We start from the raw sequence: 22,582 nt of genomic DNA on the forward strand, positions 1-22,582 counted from the left end.
CACAAGAAATACTTCAGTTGATGGATGAAACCAAGAAGTACAAAAATGTTCTGGGAAATTCAGGAATACAGAAATACAAGTCGCTGAGGAATGAAATAAATAGGAAGTGCAGGGGGAGCTAAGACGAAATGACTGCATGAAAAATGTGAAAAAATCAGAAGGGGGGGGGGGGGGGGGGGGGAATGATTGTCGGAAGGACAGACGCAGCGTACAGGAAAGTCAAAACAATCTTAGGTGACATTATAAGCAAGGGTGGTAACATTAAGAGTGCAACAGGGATTCCACTGCTAAATGGAGAGGAGAGAGCAGATAGGTGGAAAGAACACATTGAAAACGTCTGTGAGGAGGGCGTTTGTCTGATGTGATAGAAGAAGAAACAGGAGTCAATTTAGAAGAGGTAGGTGATCCAGTATTAGAATCAGAATTTTAAAGTGCTTTGGAGGACATTAGATCAAATAAGCAGAAGGGACAAATAACATTCCATCAGAATTTCTAACATCATTTGGGAAAGTGGCAACAAAATGACTATTTACTTTGGTACTAGAGGGAGCTGTAGAGGAAGACAGAGACTGGAATACATCCAGCAAATAATTGAGGATGTAAGTTGCAAGTGCTACTCTCAGTTGAAGAGGTTGGCACAAGAGAGGAATTTGTGGCAGGCCGCATCAAACCAATCAGAAGACTGATGAAAAAAAAAAAAAAAAAAAAAAAAAAAAAAAAAAAAAAAAAAAAAAAAAAAAAAAAAAAAAAAAAAAGAAGAAGAAGAAGAGAGAGAGAGAGAGAGAGAGAGAGAGAAGAAGACTACCAACAAATCTGTGGCACAGCCATGGGCACCTGCAAAGTACCCTCCTATGCCAACAAGTTTATGCACAATGTTGACTACCTCCTCTCTGTTGGCTCCATCCACATCTCTGTCCTCATTAACCTCACCAACCACCAACCGTACCTACGTTTCAGCAGTTGCCACCTTCCAAACCGATATGAGGATAGCAAACTAAAAGTTGAAATGCTTAGTTCTGTTTTCAGTTGCCCCAATTTAATCCTCGTACCACTGAAAAGATGAATGAAATATGTATTAGTGTCAGTGGTGTTGAGAAACAGCTGAAATCGTGAAAATTGAACAAAGTTCCAGGGCCTGACAGAATCCCTTCTAGATTCTACACTGAATTTGCAGCTGAGTTGGCCCCTCTTCTAACAGTAATCTACTGTAGAGCCCTCGAACAAAAGACTGTGCCCAGTAGATGGAAGAAAGAACAGATCACACCCATCTACAGGAAGGATAGTAGAAGTGATCCACAAAACTATTGTCGAATATCATGGGAATTGATTTGTTATAAAATCTTAGAACATATTCTGACCTCAAACATAATGAGGTATCTCAAACAGAATGACCTCCTCCATGCCAAGCAGCATGGATCATGGCTCCCTGAAAGCAATGGATCAGGCAGTCAGGTGATGCTGTATTTCTTGACTTCTGAAAAGTATTTGACCCAGTACCACACCAATGTTTATTAACAAAAGTATGAATATGTGAGGTATTAAACAAAATTTGTAACTGCATTGAGATTTCTTGGTAAGGAGGATGCAGCATGTTATCTCGGTTGGAGAGTCATCTACAGAAATAGAAGTAATTTCAGGCGAGCTCCAGGGAAGTATGTTGAGACCTTGCAGTTCATGTTGTACATTAACGACCTTGTGTACAAAATTAACAGTAACATCAGACTTTTTGCAGATGATGCAATTACTGTCCAAAAAACTCTAGAAACATTCAGTCAGATATTGGTAAGATTTCAAAATAGTGCAAAACAGTGGTAACATGCTTCAAATGCACAGTATGTAAAGCTATGCATTTCACAAAACAAAACAAAATTTAATATCCTATGAGTGCAATATCAGTTATTCTTAATTAAAATCAGTAAACTCATACAAATAACTGAGAGTATCATTTTGTAAGGAAATGAAATGGAATGATGACATAGGCTCAGTCATACGTGTATTTAAGGCAGGTGGCAGGATACTGAGAAAATGTAGTCAGTCTCCAAAGAAGACTGCTGATAAATCACTTGTGTATCCCATCTTAGAATATTACTCACATGTGTGGAACCCATACTAAATAGGACTAACAAATGATATTGAATGTGAACAAAGCAGGCCAGCACGAATGATCACATGCCTGTTGCAATCAACTGAGAGTGTAATGGAAAAATTGAATTGAAAAAACCTGAATTGGGAAGCTCTTGAAGATAGAAGCAAATTATCTCATGATATCCTACCTATTAAATTCCAAATTCACTATTAAGTGAAGAATGTAGAGGTTTTTGCTTCTGTTGGAACCATGAAGACAAAATGGTCTAGTTACAGCAAGCGCAGAGACATAAGCAGTCATTCTTTCTACACTCTATAAGCGATGAGAACAGGAAGAAACTTTAATATATGGTTCTGTGCTAAGTACCCTTTGCCATACACTTCACATGTTTGCAGTGTATGCATGTAGATATAGATGGATACACCCATCATATGCTCAGTTGAGGAAATTATTGTAAGGAAAATGTTTTTGTGGTGATTGTTAATTGCCTTGCTAATGAATTCTGTTTATTTAACAGTTTCCATGCTCACACCTTAACTTTGTACGCTGCATTGTGCTACCAGTCAAACTACCGTGCAGCTCACGCCCTGTGCCAACATGTGGATCAGAAACAGTTGCTGTATGCTATTCGCTCAGAGTACATGTCTGGTCCACTACGACAGGGATTTTATGACTTACTTATAGCACTTCACCTGGAATCACATGCAACAACAATGTAAGTGTCTGCTGCAGTGGCTAGAGTAAAACTTAAGTCTTCTGTTTTGCTACAATCTCTCATTTTGTACATATCGGTCTGGTGCATTTCAACCATTGTGTAAATTACTCATCGGTTTCTAAAGTTGTTATGAACTAAAATTTTGGAAAAAAATAAAAAAAATTTAGTTCATCTTTAGTTACATTTTATGAGGAACAGAGAAAGTAGGAACTTCATATAGAAATAAAGAAAAAGTTGTAATTGTCCAGCTTATGAATCAAGACGTAAAGTGAAGTGCCATGAAGAATTCAGCCCTGAATTATGTTATTTCAGAGTCATGGCATTCTTATTTTGGAGGTGAAAGAAAATTGAAGAAACGGTACGACTTAAGACCATCAGCAGATCATTGTGAATCATAGAGGAAGATAGGGTCAAGAAAGTAGTGAACTGATGACATTAAACTGTCAACATCATTTGGTGTTCTCGTGTTATGCATCTTTATTGTTCAAGGCCTCTCTTTTAGTTTATATCCATATTTATTGAAGTTGTCTTTATTGAGCTCATACTATATTTACATATAATGCTTTTCTACTACCTCTGTGGATAATGAATAAAAATAAAAATGTCTATCACATGTCTATTACAAAACAGTGTGCCATAAAGATCAAAGAGCCTTCTCTTTCTTTAGCTCCCAAAAGGGAGTTTTATTCCTATGAAATAAAAATATTTTAGTTATCATTAGATTGTTAGGCAGAAAACTGAGCATTCATTGTGTGCAGATTTGAAAGTTCTACCAAATCCTCCTCTACACACCTTTTGAACTGTGTTCTTTGGTAACACTGTTTTCTGTTGGATTTTCAGCTTTTCATTGTTTGCTGATAAAGATAAATTCAGTCATTGATGTTTTTGTTGGTATAAATACACTGTAACCAAAACCAGTCTAAATGGGTATTAACAACAGCAGTGAGAGAAGATGAACATCTACTTATGACAGTTGCTTGTTTTCAACAGATGATATGTTGCACTTTACACCTATTATTAATGTTATTAATTACTGTGTTGTTTATGAGTTAATGTGAATGCCTGTTTGTCTGGCTACAAGGGAGACACAGAAAAGTGAAATGATAAAGGTTTCTTCACCTTATAATATGTTTGACTTTACTACCCCTTGAACCAATGTTAGTAATATGTAAAAAATTACATCTCCTTCTTGTGTACTTTCTTACAGGGAGGCATGTAAGAATGAGTACATAATTCCACTTGGTCAAGAACTGAAAGAATTATATGAGAATCCTGATATGAGACACAGCCTTAGGTCTCTAAAAACAGAATCAGTTAGACCTCAGATGAAAATGACTGATATAGCGTATGTATCACACTGTTTTATTAATATCTTATAATCAAATAAAGATCAAATGAAACATTTTGTTTGTAAGATAATCTACACACAAGTAGCTACCGTACATACATATGTTAAAACATTGGTCTAATTCCGAGAATTCTTCTGGGTTGTGTGGCCTTGGTCTACGGAACTCTTCTATCCCTGACATTTCGTCCAAAACTATGTTGGACATCTTCAGAGCTTTGGACGAAACATCAGGAATAGAAGAGTTCCATGGACCACAGTCATACAACCCGGAAGAATTCTTGGCAGCTGAAGCATCCGGTCATGAAACCCTTCATTGTATGGTTGGTCTAATACATATGAGGGTTGGAACTTAAGTAGTGGTAACTATTTATTCACAACTGATACAAAAGAGTTACATGTTTGCACCTGTTACTGTTCTTAAAAGTAGTCACCAGCATTATGTAGAACCCATTGCCAGCGATGTGGAAGGCATAGTAAACCATTAGCAGAGCCTGTTCTGTTGATGGTGCGAATGGAGTGGTCTAAAGTTATGGTGATTCTCATGTATGACTATGGTGGTGTTATCCTAACACATTACGCTCCTCCACGGCAGACAGTCAATGCACAGTATTACTGTTCATTTTTGGAGCATCACCTGTGACCAGCTTTGCGAAAGAAGAGGCGACACTTTCTGCGCAACCTACCCATCATTTTGCATGACAATGTGCAGGTACAGTGTGTTAACTGTAAGACGGCAGAGTTGTGAGGGGAGTGCGGGGAGAGGAGGAAGCAAGCATTGGCTGGTGAGGGGTGAGGAGCCGTTGGGGGGACGAGGCATGCCTACCAGTTGCAGTGCTGGCACTACAAATCGCGCGTCATGCTTATACGAAAGCAGACGAAAGGCTTGGAAGTAAAACTCGCTTTAAATGTTGTTCGTAAATGGAACTGAAATCGTCATGTACATTAAAATCTATATATATAAAAACGAATGTATGTATGTTTGTCTACCATGCGCTCACAAACCATTCATCCGATAATTTTGCGAGCATCGCTACGTAATCCTGGTTTCCTTCTAAACGTAGGCCTACCGGTAGGGGTTGTTGGCGACTCCCGAGATGGGCCAGCAACTGCCTCTTCACTCATTTTGATAATGTTTAGTACAACTGCACAATAAAAACAAGCAGAACAGTACAGCGCAAAACAATAACGAAGCAGACGACAATGGCTACCTTGTACAACTCAGTGAGCTACGTAATGTTGGCAGCAGTCGATACTGCGTGCCTACCGAAGCCTCCCGACGTTTACCGACTTCTACCGATTCAGGACTAGGGAGAGGTCTGCCATCTAAAAGTTTACACACTGTACCTACAACGCAAGCTGTGGTTGCTGTGTTCGGTCAATGGGACTGGGAAGTACTGTACCATCCACCATACTCCATGTACTTAAGTCCTTGTGTCTTTCACTTGATTCCAAAGATGAAGGAAGCACTTTGTGGCATTCGATTCAGAACTGTTCCAGAGATTCGGCAGGCAGTAGACTGCTCCATTCGCACCATCAACAGAACAGGCTCTGCTAATGGTATACTACGCCTTCCACATCACTGGCAATGGGTTCTTCACAATGCCGGTGACTACTTTGAAGGACAGTAACAAGTGCAAACATATAACTCTTTTATATCGGTTGTGAATAAATAGTTGCCACTGTTTAAGTTCCAACCCTCGTATTTTGAGGGAAATGTATCAGATTTCATAAAATAACTATATACTAAAAACCTGTGTGTGCTTCAAAAGTACTGCTCATCTGTTTTGTGAAATCAAAAAGAAGTTGTATAGAACGTAAATATTAAATTTCAGTAGAATCTTTGCAAAATTGTTTAAAAATGTAAAAACTCACATAACAATGTTATGAAAAGTAGAGATTGGTACTCGCCATTTAGAGGAGACGTAGAGTCACAGACAGGCACAACTAAAAGACTGCTTTACATTTTAGCTTTGGGTCGAAAAGTCTTCTTCTGAAGTAGAAAGCATACACACATTCACACAAACACAACTTTCAAACACACGTCCATTGTCTATGGGTACTGCGGCCAGTCCAGCTGCAATGGACAGAGACAGTGGTCATGTGTGTGTGTGTGTGTGTGTGTGTGTGTGTGTGTGTGTGTGTGTGTGTGAATTGTGCTTGTGGGAATGTGTGTGTGTGATTTCTACTTCAGAAGAAGGCCTTTTGGCCTGAAGTTAAACTGTGTAACAGTCATTTTATTGTGATTGTGCAAGTCAGTGTTTCCTTTTTATAATGAGTAGCACTCTACCCTTTTCATAATATTGTTGTTATTCTATTCAGGATTTTCCATTGTTTGAAAACCCACAGAACAATCACACAAAAGGAAATGTCAGCATAAGGTAGTAAACTACTATTTTGAAAATTTGTTTGTACCTGCATAAATGGATGAACATTATCTTCCTAATTTTTTATGTCTGTGTGCTCTTCTGAATTGAAACTACCTGCAGTACATGCAAAATAGTTCACTTTTTTGAAAATATGGTTGCTTATTTGTTAATATTACTTTCTAGTGAAACAATTGAAAACATCAGGAACTTGTATAGCCCAGATTTCCCACTTGATGCTGTTAAGGATTATATCATGGCTGCGTTGGATGAAGCTGTTCAAGTAAACCAAGTACATAACAGGGATCCAATTGGAGGCAGCAATGAAAATTTGTTCTTGTGAGTAGAAACTGATTAAGCTAACTTTTTTTATTTTTTGAAAAGTTAATTTGTTTTCTCTGACTTCTTTCTGTTTATTACTTTTTCCATGTTCCCTTTAGGCCATTACTGAAACTAGTGGATCGCCTGCTACTAGTTGGATTGCTCACTGATGAGGATGTGGGGAAACTACTAATTATGATTGATCCAGAAACTTGGGATAGTTCATTTGACAAAGGTAAATACAGTTAATAGCATTAGTTTTCTTATGTGCTCAGTTAGCAGAAAATTGTCACAGTTTAAGTCTCGCCTAGAAAAAATGTGAACTACTAACACATCTGAAGACTTTTGAATGTCCTACTTATGTGAAAGTTTAACCACTGTTGCAAGGAAATTATTTTATCACTGAAGATTAGCCTCTTACTTAGCCAAAACATTTTGCTGTTGTTTCTTGTTGTGTGCATTTAAATGTTACTTTCAGTTATGATTACTGTGCCAATCAGTTTGGTAGTTGTCTGCATGTTGCATGGACCATGGATCATGCTTGCTATCTTTCCTATAATGTCAAATACATCAGTTAATTTACAGTTGTAATCTGTAATGTCCATTGCAAGTAGTTCCCGTAAATTTGGAAGAGTTTTATTACACTTATTTCTGAGTGATTATGAGTGGGAATTCCTGGTCAGTACTTACCTCCTCTCATAGTTTATTAGATTACAAATACATCATGAATATTTGATGTGGTTCTCAATACAAGGGTGAAATTGAAAATTTTTAGAAAATTAAACAAGGACTAGTCTTAAAAAATTTAAATGATTTTATCAAAATATTCCCATTTAACATCAATATATTTTTGAATTTCATGAAACCAGTCCTTAAAGCAATGATACCCCTCTTTATGAGTCACTTCAGAAACCGGGTTATTATAATGTTCCACTGCTTCATCTAATGACAAAAAATTGATTCCATGGATTATAACTCTAATTTTCGTGAAGAAAAAGAAATGACAGGTCCTAAGTCAAGCTATCTGCATGGCGTGAGGCGGCAGTGACCTTAGCTTTGCTGGTTGCTGCCAGCACCTTAGAAAATAAATTACCAGATGTTCTATCAGAGGTAAGATTACAATGTGTACTGTTACAATGTGTACTGCTATATACAGTGCATTTCTTCCTTTTGGGTATCCATATACTCAGTTGGACATCCAAATATTCAGTTGGAGGTGAGGCTCGTGGTTTCCATACTGGGGAAGGCTGTGACATTTACTGATTGGAACTAATCTACACGTTGGGCTTTGCTACAGATAGTCTTTTGCCACAACTAAGATTTCAGGAAAGGGAGGGGAGCTAGTATCACACTCTAGCCAAAGTTTTGCATACTGTATCTCCCTTACTTTGTCATAATCAACTACTAAATAACATCAAAAGCTAACTCCAAGATAAGATCTGTAGGTAGAATATTTATCCACTGACACTACCTGGCCACACTTAATGCATTCTCTTATATGTGTTGCAAATGTCACTCCCCACTGTGAGAACTACCATCAAACTTTGTGTAAACTGAAAGATTTCATTTGGATTATTCAACGAGAAAACAAGATTCTGGAACCAGATTTTAAACTGCAAAACATTTCCAGGCTCAGATGTTGGTTATGTCCATAATTTATTGCTTATTCATTAAAGAATAAAACTAAAATTTCAAAAAGGTAGAAAATTAAAGAGATGGGATGTGGATAAAATGAACAAATCATGATTGTTTTGAATTTAAGGCGGAGTGTTAGGCAGTGGCTTGGAGAAAGAAGACAAAAGAACAGAATTCAAGATAGATGGGTAGCAATATATAGCTCTGGAGTTTCCAGCCAAGTGAGTTCATTGAAATGCTGTATCGTTTCAATGAATATCACTCCCATCATCTTCAGGCTATGTATCAAGACAGAATCTCAGTTATCCTTTTGTAGGCACTGCAGCAAAGCATGACATCCCAGCCCCTTGCTCAGGGCAGGTGGGAGAAGAGGAAGGGCTCCACCCTAGTCCTAGCATGGTCAGTCAGCCTCCACCTCACAAGCTGTACAGACGTCTCTCTGCTGGGAGCACTGACAATGTATCGTGCCCAAGCCAAACTTAGATGTTAGCCACCATGTCTGTTTATAAGGCTATCATTTCAATAGCTACCTTTGTTAGGATATCGTGACTGTCTCCCTTTCCTTGATATGTGGGTACAGAAGAAGCTATATCGCACATTGGGTCACTCAGTATACTAAATGTAACTTTTCTGTTCTAACGCTCAGTGTAACTTTTATACTGTGCTAACTTTTTGAAAAGTGAGTTTTTACTGTTGCATATCAGTAAAACTTTTAAACTTTAACATGACTGTGTATGTGATGTAACGGTATCTGTATGCTAACTAGTAGCTGTATGGATCACTATGTAGCTGAACAAACTTCATACCAATCTCAATTTCTCAGCTACTGTGTCTGTTTATGAGGTCATTTTCGGCTCTAATTTCAATATCTTCCTTTATTATGATATCCTAAATGTCTCCCATTCCTTGATATTTGGGTATGGAGTAATCAGTATGGCACTTGGGGTCACTCAATATACTGGAAACCTATTCAGTGGCTGTAAAACCATGTGCGACTATGACAAAGAGAGATACTGCTGTTAAGAAAGATAAAGAAACATGTGGAGAAGCAGCTCAAATGGCAAGCCACTACTAAACAAAAAACGAATGTCTGAATGGTGGAAGGGCTATGTAGAAGTGCTATACAAAGGAAACAAACTTGAACATAATATTATTGAAAAATAAGAGAAAGTAGACAAAGTTGAGATTGGAGATATGATACTGTGATTAAAATTCAACAGAGCACTAAAAGACCTAAAATGAAACAAGGCACTTGAGGTAGGTGATATAACCTCAGAATTCTGAGGGCCTTAGGAAAACCAACTATGACAGAACTATTCCACCTGGTATGCAAGATATATGACATGTAGTATACCCTCTTACTTCATAAAGAATGTAATTACCCCAATTCCAAAGAAGATGGCCATTGACAGATGCGAATATTACTTAACCGTTAGTTTTAAAAAGCAATATGTGTAAAATATTGGCTCCCATTGTTACAGTATGCAGGTCATTGCTAGCCCATGATGATCTTCATTGTCCCGTTGCAAGCACTTTTTCTCTCTTTTTGCACAAAAGGTTGTCAGGTCCCTATTTGTTTTTAAAAATGTTGTTTAATGTGGATGAACCAGTTTTATTTTTAATGAAGGAAAAGACCGGGCAATCAGCTGAGGAGAAAGTATTCATTTCCTTTATTTGATTGAGGAGAAGCAAGCACATTTTATCTTAATTTGATGTTTAGTGATACATAAATGATGGTATGTTTGCTGCATTAGAAAAATTGAACTGGTTGGAAACAACACTATATTCTTCATAGCTGACTAATCAGTAAACTTCTATACTTACTTCCTTGTTTAGAGGTAAAAGCTGTCGCACACAATTAATGCCTGCTGACAAAACATTTGCTTTTCAGAAGTTTTCTAGCCATTCCAAGTCTCCAAATGTTGAAGCAGAGTAATATTCCAGCAGTGACCACTTCACACATTTTCCACAACGCACGTAATTGAGGCTAGGCTGTAGCTGCGCCTAAGTTCCACAAGATAAGTAGGAGGACTTCCGAGAAGTTTGGAAGAAGTAAAGCTGTGAGGGCAGCTTGTGAATTGTGCTTGGATAGCTCAGTCAGTGGAGTACTTGCCCATGAAAGGCAGAGGTCCAGGTGTGGGTCCCGGTTCAGCACACTGTTTTAATCTGCTAGATAGTTTCATACCATCTCCTTATTAAAAGTATTACAGAAGTATTGGTACCATCACTTCAAAATGAAGACAAAATCTTTCTGTCTATGTGCAGAAATAATTTGTATGAAACAACTGATGCTTGGAAAACAAATATTGATTCAGCTAGCAAATTTGATTCAGGCCTAATATTTAAAAATAACAGTGAAAAAAAGTCCTAAATTCGGGTTTTGTCTTCCGGAAATTGTTAGGCATGTAAATGTTGCATACCAATCCCTTATATCATTTCTGAACTGAAGTTGTAATAGTTCTTACTTGTACGCTATCTTTGATCTCTCTGACACAATCCATTATCTTTGCCTCCTTTCTTATTCTTAATCTTGGTTCTGAATTATCTGTCTCCACTACATTCAACCTCCACTATTTCCCCATTTTTGCCCATTTCAGTTATTTCTAATTAATACTTAAAAGAAATGTGATCGCTAGACTGGAGCAATAGTGAAATATGGATGGAAGGATTTCTACTTACCAGGAGCAACAGACACAGTAGCAATTAAAATTTACGTAAATCCTTGCTTTTGGTGGCCAGAAATTCCTTCATCTTGCAAAAGAGGAAATGGATGGAGAAGTGTTTGAATCATCAGCGATCAAGTAAGAGAGTTATCTAGGACACCATTTCAGGAGAGATACAGTACATCAGGATTAGAGGTAAATCTGTATTTAAATACTGGCAACAAGTGAGATTAAAAAGCCAGTTATGTTAAAAATGGAGAAGTCTCTATTTCCTCTCTTCCATTTTGCATTGTCTCCCTTCATACCTGATTAGACTTGTTCCCTCCCATCCTTTACTCTGTTTTCTAATTAAATAAGGTAGCACTCAGGTGATGTTTAGGATTCCATTAAAAAACTTTAATTGCAAATGTATCTTTCAGAAGTGGTTCATTGAATTACTTCTTCAAATAGTATTAACAGAAGATTCTGAATGTAGATGAAGAAGGGCGGTATGAATGATGACAGATTTGTTCGCCTCACAGGAGAGCATCACAGAAAAACTAAAACACCTAAATTGACAGGCACTTGAAGCTGGATGCTAATTATCCCATAAAGGACTTCTATAAATGTTTTAAAAACCAGTGTTAAGTGAAGAATCTAGAGATATCCATCAGTCCCCTATCTGCCATAAAGACAAGATTAGATTAATTACAGTGCATATGGAGACATTACACCTCTGTCTCATTGGAACAGGAAGAAACCTAGACATGTGGTAATATGTTAAGTACCCTCTGCCTTGCACTTCACATTGGTTCATAGGGTATGTGTGTAGACTTAGATTCTATGTACTTCCACATGTTCCACATCCATTAAGGTTCTTGTTCATCATGGAATCTATGAATGTAATGTATGAATGAATGAAAGTAGGCTGCTGCGTCAAGGCACTTTTAATAACAGGCTGGTTTATTGCTCTTTAAGCCTCCTTTGTTGCTGCTGGTGTCATTCATAATCCATAATCCATGACATTCCCACATCAGTTTCTTTTTGTAATTCCTGTCTTTCACAGTTTCATGATGAAGCAAGTGTTTAAATTTTTTTAGCCCAAGATGCACCTGTGAATATTTAATGTTATTATTAGGAGCAGTAGTATCAGTTATTATTAGAATTGTTAGGATTAATGGTAAAGGGAATTCTATGATTTTGTTATTGTATTGTCATCATTATTATTATTATTATTATTATTATTATTATTATTATTGTACATAACTTCTGCTGAAGATCTTCCCGATTTGTCTAAATAGTGCTGACAGTAAATTCTAAAATAATGGGCTTCTGTGTTGTCTGTATTAATTTATCATTGCATATATAATGAAGTGTCTGGAAGTTCATCATCAGAGTTCATCATCATTGTATAATAATTAAAATTGGAATATATTTGTTAACAGAGGGGAAGGATGAGCATAGGAAAGGACTGCTTCAAATGAAAATGGCAGAAGGAGCCAAGCTACAGATGTGCTATCTTTTACATCACTTATGTGACAGCCAGTTACGTCACAGAGTTGAATCAATCATTGCCTTCAGCCACGATTTTGTTGCAGAACTGCAAACAGTAAGTAATGTATTTTATGTGGTACGTAAATACTCTTAAAACATGTACGTATCATGCAACAAATTTCAGAACACGGTATTGCCCTCAAAAAGTATCCACTCTCATTTTTTCCTACAGGAAATAGCGTACTTGGATAGACAGAATTCTGTACAAACAATTAAAAAATTCATATATTTACATCAGAGTTAGAAATGTTTAGAGTATATCAGCTTTATTCCAAGAAGACCTTAAGTTAATGACTCTACTGTAGGTCTGTAACATTTTCATTTCAGCTGAGATGATATTATCTTTCTTCACTCATTTGGGGGCCAATCATCCCTAGCTGTTGAAATCTTTAGATTCAATTAATAAAATGTTGAAACAGTTGAATCAGAGCTAGATATAGTGGGAAACATGGCAATTTTGCAAAGCTGTCAGCTTACTTCTGCATAAGAGCAATTGAGGAAGTGCAAATGAAATTTCAACATTTGAGGGACTGATAAAATTATTTTATCAGCTGTCAACTGTACTTTGTGAAGACTATAATTTCTTTGTAGGCTTTATCTGCGTCCCTGCCTTTGATAGTTTTTCCTGTGTTAGTCACTGGAAGTGTCAAAGATAATGATCTACCAGAACTACTAAGTTCCATTTTTGAACTGAGGGTGTTTTCTGAACATTGAACTAATAGTATAGGTATACTTTCTGTCTGCAATTTTGTGGAGCAAAATTTGTTGCATGCTACATTTGTTGCACATGTCTTTGCAGGTTGAGGACTCTTGAATTTCTTGAAATGACTAGGAAAATTTTCTTAGCTATTTCATATCGATCAAGGAATTTTGAAGTATATTCTTATAATATGAAAATTACTATCTCATCAGAAATTTCTGTTTGTGAAGACACAGATTTTCTAAAGTGGACTGTAATACAAAAGTGTTTCTGTAATGTTTGAAAAGGACATGTTGGTAATTGGTACCAGTATCATTAAACTGTTTTCTAAAAAACAGTCGAGAAAGATGCTGGTTTATAATGAGAGTGCAGAAATTTTTGTTAGTGACTAAACGTTGAGTGCATTCTCTTTATATGAAGTTAGATGTGTTGGAAGTGGAGTTGCAGTTCTGTTTTATTTTACTCATTAGTATTTTGCTCATAAGTATACAAAAACTGTTTATGACCATTGAAATTAAATTGGTCTAACTTAATTTACTTGTAAGGAGAGCAGTAAAGGAGGAGAAGAAAAGAGAGAGATTGGGAGTGTTGGTGGAATAGAAGGCTGTGTAGTGCTGGAGTGGGAGCAGCGAAGGGGTAGGTGGGTGAAGGACATGGAGTATGAAGTTTGAGGCCAGGATGTTATAGGAACATAGGATATATTGGATGAAGAGTTCTCACTGATTCAGTTCACAAAAGCTTGTGTTGGTAGGAAGGATCCAGATGGTGCAGCTTGTAAAGCAGTCATCGAAGCGAAGAATGTTGTGTTGGGTAGTTGTTGAGTTGATAATGATCAAGGTGAAGCAAATGGGGGAGAAGGTGTTGAAGTTCTGGAGGAATATGGATAGAGAGTCCTCACGCTCAATCCATATCAAGAAAATGTCATCAGTGAATCTGAACCAGGTGAGTGTTTTGGGAGTCTGTGTAGTTAGGAAGGATGTCTCTAAACGGCCCACAAATAGATTGGCATAGGATGGTGCTCTGCAGGTGCCCATTACTGTATCATGAACTTGACTGCAGTTGATGCCTACAAAGGTGGAGTAATTGCGGCTGAGGATATAATTGGTCATGGTGACTAGAAAGTAGGTTGAGGGTTTGGAATCTATCTGGCATTCGGAAAGGTAGCTTTCAATAGCAGCAAGGCCATTGGCATTAAGGGTGTTAATGTAAAACGAGATGACATCAATAACGATGAACAGGGCACTGTGCAGTAGAGAAACAGGAACTATGGAGAGTCAGGGCACTGTGCAGTTGAGAAACAGGAACTATGGAGAGTCAGTGAAGGAAACAGATATTGTATTTTGTATAGGAGTGTAGGTTACAGGTAATATGTTGAACATGTTGGTCTTTGAGAGCAGAGATTCTCCAAGTGGACACTAACCGTTTCCTTCACTGACTCTCCTCAGTTCCTGTTCCTTTACCACACAGTTCCTGTTCCTTAACCACATGCAACCTGCTTGTCTGTATTGATGCCACCTCTCTTTACACTAACATCACTTACACCCATAGCCTTGCTGCTAATGAACATTATCTTTCCCAAAGCCTGACAGATTCCAAACCTACAGCCTCCTTCCTGGTCACTGTGACTGTCTGTATCCTTGCCCACAATTACTTCATCTTTGAAGGCATCATCTACTACCAAACCCTTGGTTGAGCAATGGTCACCTGCTTGGTACCATCCTATGCCAACCTATCCATGGACCACGTACAGGTATGCTTTCTAACCATCCAGAATCCCAAACCCCTCACCTGGTTCAGTTTCTTTGATGATTTATTGATCTGGATTGAGGGTGAGGACACCCTATCCACATTCCACCAGAACCTTAATGCCTTCTCCCCCCTTTGCTCCACCTGGTCATCCTCAACCCAAGAAGCCACCTTCTTCAATGCTGGCATCAACCTCAAAGATGGCTACATCAGTATCTCCATCCATATCAAACTTACCAACCATCAGCACAACCTCCACATTGACAGCTCCCACCCATTCCATACCAAGAAGTCCCTTCCACACAGCCTAGCCACCTGTGGCTGTCACATCTATAATGATGAGCAGTCCCTCTCAAAATATACCAAGGGTGTCACTCTAACAACCTTGTACAGAAGCATATCTCGTATTCCTTATCTATCCAGTCAGCCGCCACATCCCAGAGTCCCATCGTCCACCCACAAAGGAGCATTTGCCTCATGACTCAGTATCAGCTAGGACTGGAGCAACTGAATCACAATCCTCACCAGGGTTTTGAGTATCTCGCATCATGCCCTGGAATGAGGAATACCCACCCCTATCCTTCCCTTCCCTCTCACTGTGATTTAGTGATATTCTGCCATTCACTGAACTTATGCAATATTCTCATCCATCCCTACTCCACCCGTGCTCCCAACCCCTTGCCTTATGGCTCATAACCCTATAATAGGCCTACTTGCAAGACCTGTCCCATACATCCTCCAACCATCACCTATTCCTGCCCAGTCACAAGCATCACCTATCCCATGAAAGGCAGGACAACCCATGACAGTAGTCACGTGATCTACAAGCTAAGTTACCACCACTACTTTGTACATGGGCATGTTAACCAACAAGCTGTCTGCCCACATGAATGGCTGTTGACAAACTGTGGTGAAGAGACAGTGTGGTGGTTATTTTATGTATTGCTATTTATATGTTATGAAACGTTGGAGTTAGTGTTATTCTGGCTGCTTCACAACTGGAAAATTATTTACATCATTGACTCAGTTGTGCTACTTCTCACAGTTAGTTTGCCTGACACGATGTTTTTATATTAAAAGACACCACCAACACACAAAATTCCAGATATATGTCTATATTTCATTGATTTTTGTAAATTATTCTTTACTTATATGAAAATATAAGGCTAAGGAGATTCTCGAAATTCCTGTTAAGTGAGGATCAAAAAATTTTACTGAAATCACTTTACTCAAATCTGATTCAAAATTGGAGAAACTGATTAGTTTTACTGTTTCAAAGGAAGAACCACTGATCAAGAGAATTCTCCTACATTTACATTTATTTTTATTTGTTAGCAAATATTAAGATGTTTATTATGACTCTGGGCCGTTATCATTTGAAATAATGGCACTGACCTCTGCACCTATGTTCCCCTATAAAATTTGCATAAAATATCGAAATACTTCGCTTCATGAATATAGGAGCTGTTACAGAAAAACATTAGCAACACTTTTAAGTAATATTTGATTATATTTAGGCTAAATATTACGTGAAACTTTCACGTTTTCATGCCTCATCACAAAATGGCTTCTTACGCTACGAAGAAACGAAACGGAAGAGAGAGCAATCCTTTTGCAAAAGGAACAGAGATTGCAATTACATTCACAGATCCTATTAATTGATTACAGAATCTATTATTTTTCTGTGATAATATTCATTTCATTACGACTTCAGTTTTGGTATATTTGCGAAGTTATTCAATATCATTTTTATCACGTTATGTGGCATACCACCACAACAGCTGGAACACCCAGTTGCCAAGCATGCTGCCCAACACAGCATTCTTCACATTAGTGATTGCTTCAAGCCTGCATCATCTGGATCCTTCCTAACAGCACTAGCTTTTCTGAGCTGCAGAGGAGGGAACTCTCCCTGCAATGTATCCTACATTCCCATTGACCCCCTGGCCTCAACCTTTGCTGCTCCCACTCCAGCACTTCATAGCCTTCTGTTCCACCAACTGACCCACTTGTCTCTGTCTCTCTATTCTACGCCTCCTTTACTGCTCTCATTTTTGGTGCACCTCCCGTGCCATCTAATCTCCCGGCTTCATCTAGCTGACATATCCTGTATCCAAAATGTCCCTTCACGCTCCTACCATCCCCCACCCATAACCTGCTATCCCTCCTCCACATTGCCGTAGCCTCCTCATTACCCCCACCATCCAGATTGTTTCTGCCATCACGCACTGTTGCTCACAGTCTGGCCTCACTAGACAGAGATAGTGGTCATGTGTATGTGAGTTGTGCTTGCGTGAATGTGTGTGTGTTGTCTACTTTAGAAGAAGTGCTTTTGGCTGAAGCTCGCATTTTTATCAGTCTTTTTGGTGTGCTCATTTTCAACTCAGTGTCTCCTCTATATGGTGAGTAGGAATCTATCCTTTTCATAATACTGTCATTAATTATTTTTTATGGTCATTGTTCATCATGATTGTGAAAGTGAAGTTTGTATCCAATACAAATTTTTGGTAAGTGATAAAATTCGTGTGATAATATCAAACTTTTGGTAAGCTAAAGTGTACCATATTATGGCTTTTGTAGCTTTTGGAAAATTATAATGGTTTTAAACACAGTACATGAGCTTCTATAATCAAAACAGCTTAAGGTGATCCCTGACAGCTCACAGCACTGTTGCCAGCATTCAACTGCAAAGTGGTAATGGCTGCAGGTGAAAACAGTTGCCATCTACAGATCCGTGACACTGAGGCAGCATCATAGAGAAGTTTGCAAAATCATATTACATTACTAGTTGAGGTAGGCCCACAAAGCCACTGTGCCCAGCCCACTGCTACTGTCGGGGATCAACTTATGCTGACTCAGCTATAGGTTTGCATCCCGACATGATTCTGTGATCTTTTTTGCATATGAAAACTACAAGAAAAGGCCATTAGAATCATGTTTGGATGTAAATCTAGAGATTTATGTGAAGCACTGTTTAAAATAGCTAGTATTACTCTTTTACAGTGTGTCTACATTATAGAAACTCTCACATTCTTTAAAGTACCGGTAAGTGTAATAGGTAATGATTGTGTATTGAAAAACAGCTATGATATTCACCATCACTCCACCAGGAGGGGGTGGGGGGACTTGCACATGGTCCAAATCAAATCATCTCTGTGCCAAAATGGTACTTTCCACTTGTCAGATATTTTATGAATAAGATGCTTTTGTAGACAATCAGCTCCAATAACAATACAATACAGTACTGTGTTTCCAGTCTCCTAAAACCCTAAAACTGATTTATAAACTAATGAAAATATTTATTACAGGACCAGCTGAGGAGATATGTTGACATCAAACAGTCAGACCTCCCATCAGCAGTTGCAGCTAAAAAGACAAGAGAATTTAGGTGCCCTCCAAAAGAGCAGGTTAGTATTGCCAAAATTTGCCACTGGTTTGTATGTTACATGGTACATGTAATAAGTAAATGTTTGCATAGCCATTTCAAAAATAGTCGTAAGTATTAGGCATTCCATGGAGGGTACTTAAGGTGGAAAGGGACATAAGTCCTTCAGGGAGGAGGGACTGGCAGAACCATAAATCTTAACTTAAATTTCCAGCTTGTCACCTTCAAAGTTTGTTTTCCTGCATTCAGATCTCAGAGTAGTTAATGACAAGGATTTTAATATCAGCTTTATAGAAATTCTTTGTTTCTAATCATACCAGAGCTTTCAGGATTTGCTGCATTTTATGTGTGTAATGAAATCACATTCGAGTAAAGTAGAACTGAACATCTTGAGATTAAATATTTTATTATATTGATGACTTATTTGTTTTAATTATACTTTATAATAATTGTAGATGAATGCAATTCTTGGTTTTAAAAACCTTGAAGAGGAGGACAAGGAAAACTGCCCATGTGGAGAAGAACTAAGAGATCAACTGAATGCATTCCATGAAAAATTAATGTCACATGTTTCACTTAATGCACTGCGAGATGCAGAAGAAGCTGAGGTAATTTTTAAAATAATCTTTTATCTGGAATTAAAATAAAATTACTTCTCCATTCTTAATAAAAGTTTGTTAGATGTAGTTTGCTCTTTCAAAACACAAATTGCAATCCAACTGACACCACAGATTTACCTTACAATTCCAAGTACATTTCTGGCCATTAAAATTGCAACACCAGGAAGGATAGCAAATAATAAAATGTTTTCAATGAAGTAGAGAAAATACACAATCAAATTTGCTGGTGACTTTGGAGTATTACAGGGTGCAAAACTTAGTACACAGAGCTGCAGCCTGTGGCAACAATGGCTTTGATCCAGTTGGGCATTAAGTCAGGTACATCAACTGCTTCAGCTCCATACCAGGATTCTTCCGTCAGAGAGGCTGGCGAGTGACAACGTGTCCCTTTCTCGGTAACCGGTAACTTCTTGTTTTCAGTGTGTCAGACATCTGAAGAATGTATTGGCTGTGCAACAATCCAACACCTTCTGTATTGATGTAGGTCAGGACAGCAAGAGCAACGTGTGGTGTTGCATTATCTTGTTGAAAGATAACATCACACAGGTCTTGATGATAGGGTACAGCCACTAACCATAAAGTGTCAAAAATGTGATGTCTGCTACCCAAGTTGCCAGTTTGTGAATCATGGTTGACCATGTTTTGCATCCAGTTGCACCATATACCATCACATGATGTGCAGGGCCCTGTATGACAATGACAAATGCAATCTGGCAACATTTATCCTTGTCAGAGCCTCCCCACATGGATACGTCTGTTGTGATGCTGGATTCTGAGCTAGCATGTGCCTGGAAAGATGATCTGGTGCCACTCCTGTGTCTGCTGTTCACATTAGGTGCACTGCTCTTTGCTAACTCCTCTCTGTTGCATGTCGAGGAGCCTCAACAGCGGTCATGGTGCTGATAGTCCATTGTGCTCTGTGTGTCATTGCACTGTCTGTGTAGGTGCTTATCTTGCCGCAACAAACCTATTTTTCTGACGCAAGGTGTGTGATATGGCTGTTTGATCCTGCACGGCCAAGCGAAAAGCGTATCTGTACTGCTGTGTCCAGGTTGTATGTATACGTTGAAATTCTGCACAGTGTCGAGTACGGTCCTCCTGAACCCATTGATCCATATTCACGTGACAGGCACATGAGCAGCGATATCAAGAAATGATTAACCGTGGTCTCATCAGGCCACTCTCCTGCCCCTGTCAAATTGTGACTTGTGCAGGCAGATGTTTCTCTTTATTATACAAGACATAAAATGAAATTCTCACAAACACCAAACATTCAAATGAAATTTTCCTTATATACTGAATGTAGATGGTGACACTTCTTTCTCTTTCTGCTCAAGAGCTAATCATTTGTGTATCAAAGAATGTAGTGCATTTCAGGACAATTTTACGTGTATTTTATGCCATCTTTCTGGTGTTTCTGTTCCAATGGTCAGCAGTGTACAGTTATTCATGTGTTCTCAGTGACAACATTAACCCTTTCAGATCTGAATTTTTTTCTGGAGCGAGGAAAATTTTTGTTTATGTGTTATTGCTCTTAGGTGATTTTTTAATGATTTTAGATGCAAGATTTATACAAAAATGTGTACCTGTTTTCAAAACATACTTTATACACTTGGCTTCATTTTATGGACTAAAATAACTAATTATGAAATAGTCTCTATTTAATAAATAGTAAAATGTTCATTCAATTATTAACATGCAAAAAATCAATAATGGTACTCAGTTATACAGTTGAATATTGCAAACCAACCACATCCCTCTATTCTGGTGGTCATGAGCTGCTACATGCTGCTACATTGACTTGCTGATATTTTCATAGCAGTGTCCCAACAGTTGGCAGCACTTGTGCATGATGAAAAGGCAGAACATCCACAAATGTGTATCTTCGGTCTCCATTGGGAAAAAATACTTCAGTTGCAGCTAAGACACAGTAAAAGTTAATGTACACAATTGTAACCAGAAGCTCTGAAAGAGTTAAACAACTTTTGGAATAGCTATTGATGTGTTACATCTTTTGCCTTTTGTAACACAAGATATGATATTTAAACAGTGTTACACATTCACGTAGCTTATCACACAAGGTATGTGGAATAGATGAATAAAAACTTCTGATATAAGTGTTGAATGTGTATTTTACTAAAGAAGCTTGTTTTGCAGTTCTGTTGTTTTGCATGAAATGGTCAGAATTTTAGCATGTGAGGGAATTATGAAAGCAGTTGTCAATTTAGAAACTAAATATAATGATAAAAAAGCAGTATTATGAAAAGGGTAGATTGCTACTTACCATAAAGATGATACCTTGAGTTGCAGACAGTCATGATGAAAAGACTGTTACAAATAAGCTTCCAGACAAAGCCTTCTTCAGAAAAGAGAAACACACACACAATCTATCGTACCTCACACACACATGTCGTGGTGCATTTGAGGTGTGCTTGCTTGTGTGAATGTGTATGCGTGTTTCCTTTGTCTGAAGAAGGCTAAGGGTGAAAGCTTATTTGTAACAGTCTTTCCATCGTGCCTGTCTACAACTCAATGTGTCACCTTTACAGTGAATAGTGATCTATCCTTTTCATAATACTGTTGATATTCCAACCTGGACTTTTCATTGTTTAATTTAATAATAAAAAACCAGTAACAATATTATGAAAAGAATAGTTGCTACTCACCATGTAGCAGAGATGATGAGTCCCAGATAGGCACAGCAAAAAGACTATCAGAAAGAGAGGTTTTGGCTAACAAGGCCTTCATCAGTATAGACAACATACACACACACAAACACACATTCATGCAAATGCAAGTCACATGCACGTGGCCACAGTCTGTCCTCAGCAGCCAGAGATTGTGGTTGTGGTCATGTGTGTATGAGTTGCATTTGTGTGTGTGGGGGGGGGGGGGGGGGGGCTGCCAATCTGTAACTCAGCATCTCTTCTATATGATGAGTAGCAACCATCGTTTTGATAATATTGTTAAAAACCAGTAAAACTCTTTATACATTGGCACATACATTGTTGGTCCATATGAGCCAGCTATTAACTTTTAACAGTAATATTTATTTCACTCAAACACTCACATGGTCATGTAATGGACTCATTGGGGCTATCTGCCAATAACGTGGCAAATTTGGACAAGTTACCAGTTTTTTCCACTGTAAGTATCAGGGGAATATATTACTCAGCACCATTGTTATTTTTCCTTGAATATCAGATCTTCATTTTCAAATTCTTGGAACTTATGTGTCAGTTTGCACTAAACTTTCACCATTACAAATCAAACTTGCAACTTCCATTGCATTCAAACAGTTATACAATTTTACAGTGAACTCCTTTTATTTCACACAATTTGTTTATTTTTAATTTCTAGGAAACAAATGAGAATACACACTACAAATCAATGAAGTGTAATTTATGATAACTAATTCCAGCAGAAATAGTGCTTCAGATACATAACACTTCAATTTTGCCTCTTAA

General features: G+C 38.0%; 1 protein-coding gene across 1 annotated transcript in view; it reads left to right on the top strand.

Moving 5' to 3' along the window:
- The window catches only part of LOC124776932 (ryanodine receptor), a 694,095-nt gene that overhangs the window by 396,331 nt on the left and 275,182 nt on the right, over positions 1-22,582 (top strand). The window contains exons 39-45 of the mRNA XM_047252151.1: positions 2,604-2,801; positions 4,009-4,146; positions 6,699-6,851; positions 6,953-7,068; positions 12,556-12,719; positions 18,419-18,517; positions 18,951-19,103. Of these exons, the coding sequence (XP_047108107.1) occupies positions 2,604-2,801; positions 4,009-4,146; positions 6,699-6,851; positions 6,953-7,068; positions 12,556-12,719; positions 18,419-18,517; positions 18,951-19,103 (1,021 nt within the window). The remainder of the gene's footprint in view (positions 1-2,603; positions 2,802-4,008; positions 4,147-6,698; positions 6,852-6,952; positions 7,069-12,555; positions 12,720-18,418; positions 18,518-18,950; positions 19,104-22,582) is intronic.

This window comes from Schistocerca piceifrons, chromosome 2 (genome assembly GCF_021461385.2).
Source record: "Schistocerca piceifrons isolate TAMUIC-IGC-003096 chromosome 2, iqSchPice1.1, whole genome shotgun sequence".
NCBI classification, from domain to species: domain Eukaryota; kingdom Metazoa; phylum Arthropoda; class Insecta; order Orthoptera; family Acrididae; genus Schistocerca; species Schistocerca piceifrons.